Consider the following 1,041-nt stretch of genomic DNA (forward strand, 5'->3'; position numbering starts at 1 on the left):
GCTTAACCCATTGTGTGAAAATATGACCAATTAATGCAACAGCGCAACCAAGCCCCCCTTGCTTTATGTTCTGATCCTATGAAAACTTAGTGCAATCTCTGTTCCGAGATGTTGTTCAGCTCCCAAACTGGCCACCTACATACGTGCGCACAGAAAATAAAGGTTTCATTTTTCAGCTTCTATCTCTGAAAGGGGTTTTCTTGGATTCTACCCCAAACCCAATATTCACAAACTGCTTCCACTTAGCTCAACTTGAGAGTACTTCATAAATCCAGAATCTGTACCACTCCTTAACTGTGCCTGGTACTTGCTGGCATGAAGTCCCCGCCCACATAGGCGTGTCTATTTTGGGCTTGTTCTTAGATTGGCACTTGTAGACAATTTGGCCATTTTGGATGAGGGCTAGAAAACAATGACCCAGGAAATCCGGTGACGTTACCGTGGGCGGGACGCCTAGGGATCACAGTTCTTAAGACATCCCCCTACCCCACACGTATGTGCACAAATGCTGCTACCATTTTTATGAGCTCATCACCAAGTCCTGCTTCTGTACCTGCTTCTATGAGTTTTCAATTTTTACCTACATTAGGGTGCTCACGGACCTGGTTTCTGTCCCTTCTAAGCCCTTGTACCTGACCATGGCAACCTAGGGCCAGGCAGGCGATCTAGGGGGCTCTGGGCTGACCCAGGAAAGGTTCGGGGATTCCCAATGGCGCCGCGGATTGCCCCGAGAAGGGCCTCGGCACAGCCATCATTCTTTAAGCCCGGGGCTGTGAGCTTCGCGGACGTGGCCGTGTACTTCTCCCCGCAGGAGTGGGGGTGTCTGCGGCCCGCGCAGAGAGCCCTGTACCGGGAGGTGATGCGCGAGACCTACGGCCTCCTGGGATCTCTTGGTGAGAACCTTCTTGGCAGCCTAGGGTAGCTCCGCCAGTGACACCGTGGGTCCTGTGATGGAGCCGAGAGCCTTAGGCATGGGAGGTCCGGACCAAGTGGATCGGCCTTCCCGACTAGTGGGGTTTGCTATCTTTCCCTCCAGGAGTC

At 52.6% G+C, this 1,041-nt stretch overlaps 1 protein-coding gene across 1 annotated transcript in view; it reads left to right on the top strand.

The window, feature by feature from the left end:
- Positions 1–709: 709 nt before the first annotated feature.
- LOC114636172 (zinc finger protein 764-like) overlaps positions 710–1,041 on the top strand; it is a 1,982-nt gene continuing 1,650 nt past the window's right edge. The window contains exon 1 of the mRNA XM_028784416.1: positions 710–893. Coding sequence (XP_028640249.1) covers positions 710–893 — 184 coding nt within the window. The remainder of the gene's footprint in view (positions 894–1,041) is intronic.

The sequence above is a fragment of the Grammomys surdaster genome, unplaced genomic scaffold (genome assembly GCF_004785775.1).
Source record: "Grammomys surdaster isolate TR1022 unplaced genomic scaffold, NIH_TR_1.0 122731, whole genome shotgun sequence".
Lineage (NCBI taxonomy): Eukaryota > Metazoa > Chordata > Mammalia > Rodentia > Muridae > Grammomys > Grammomys surdaster.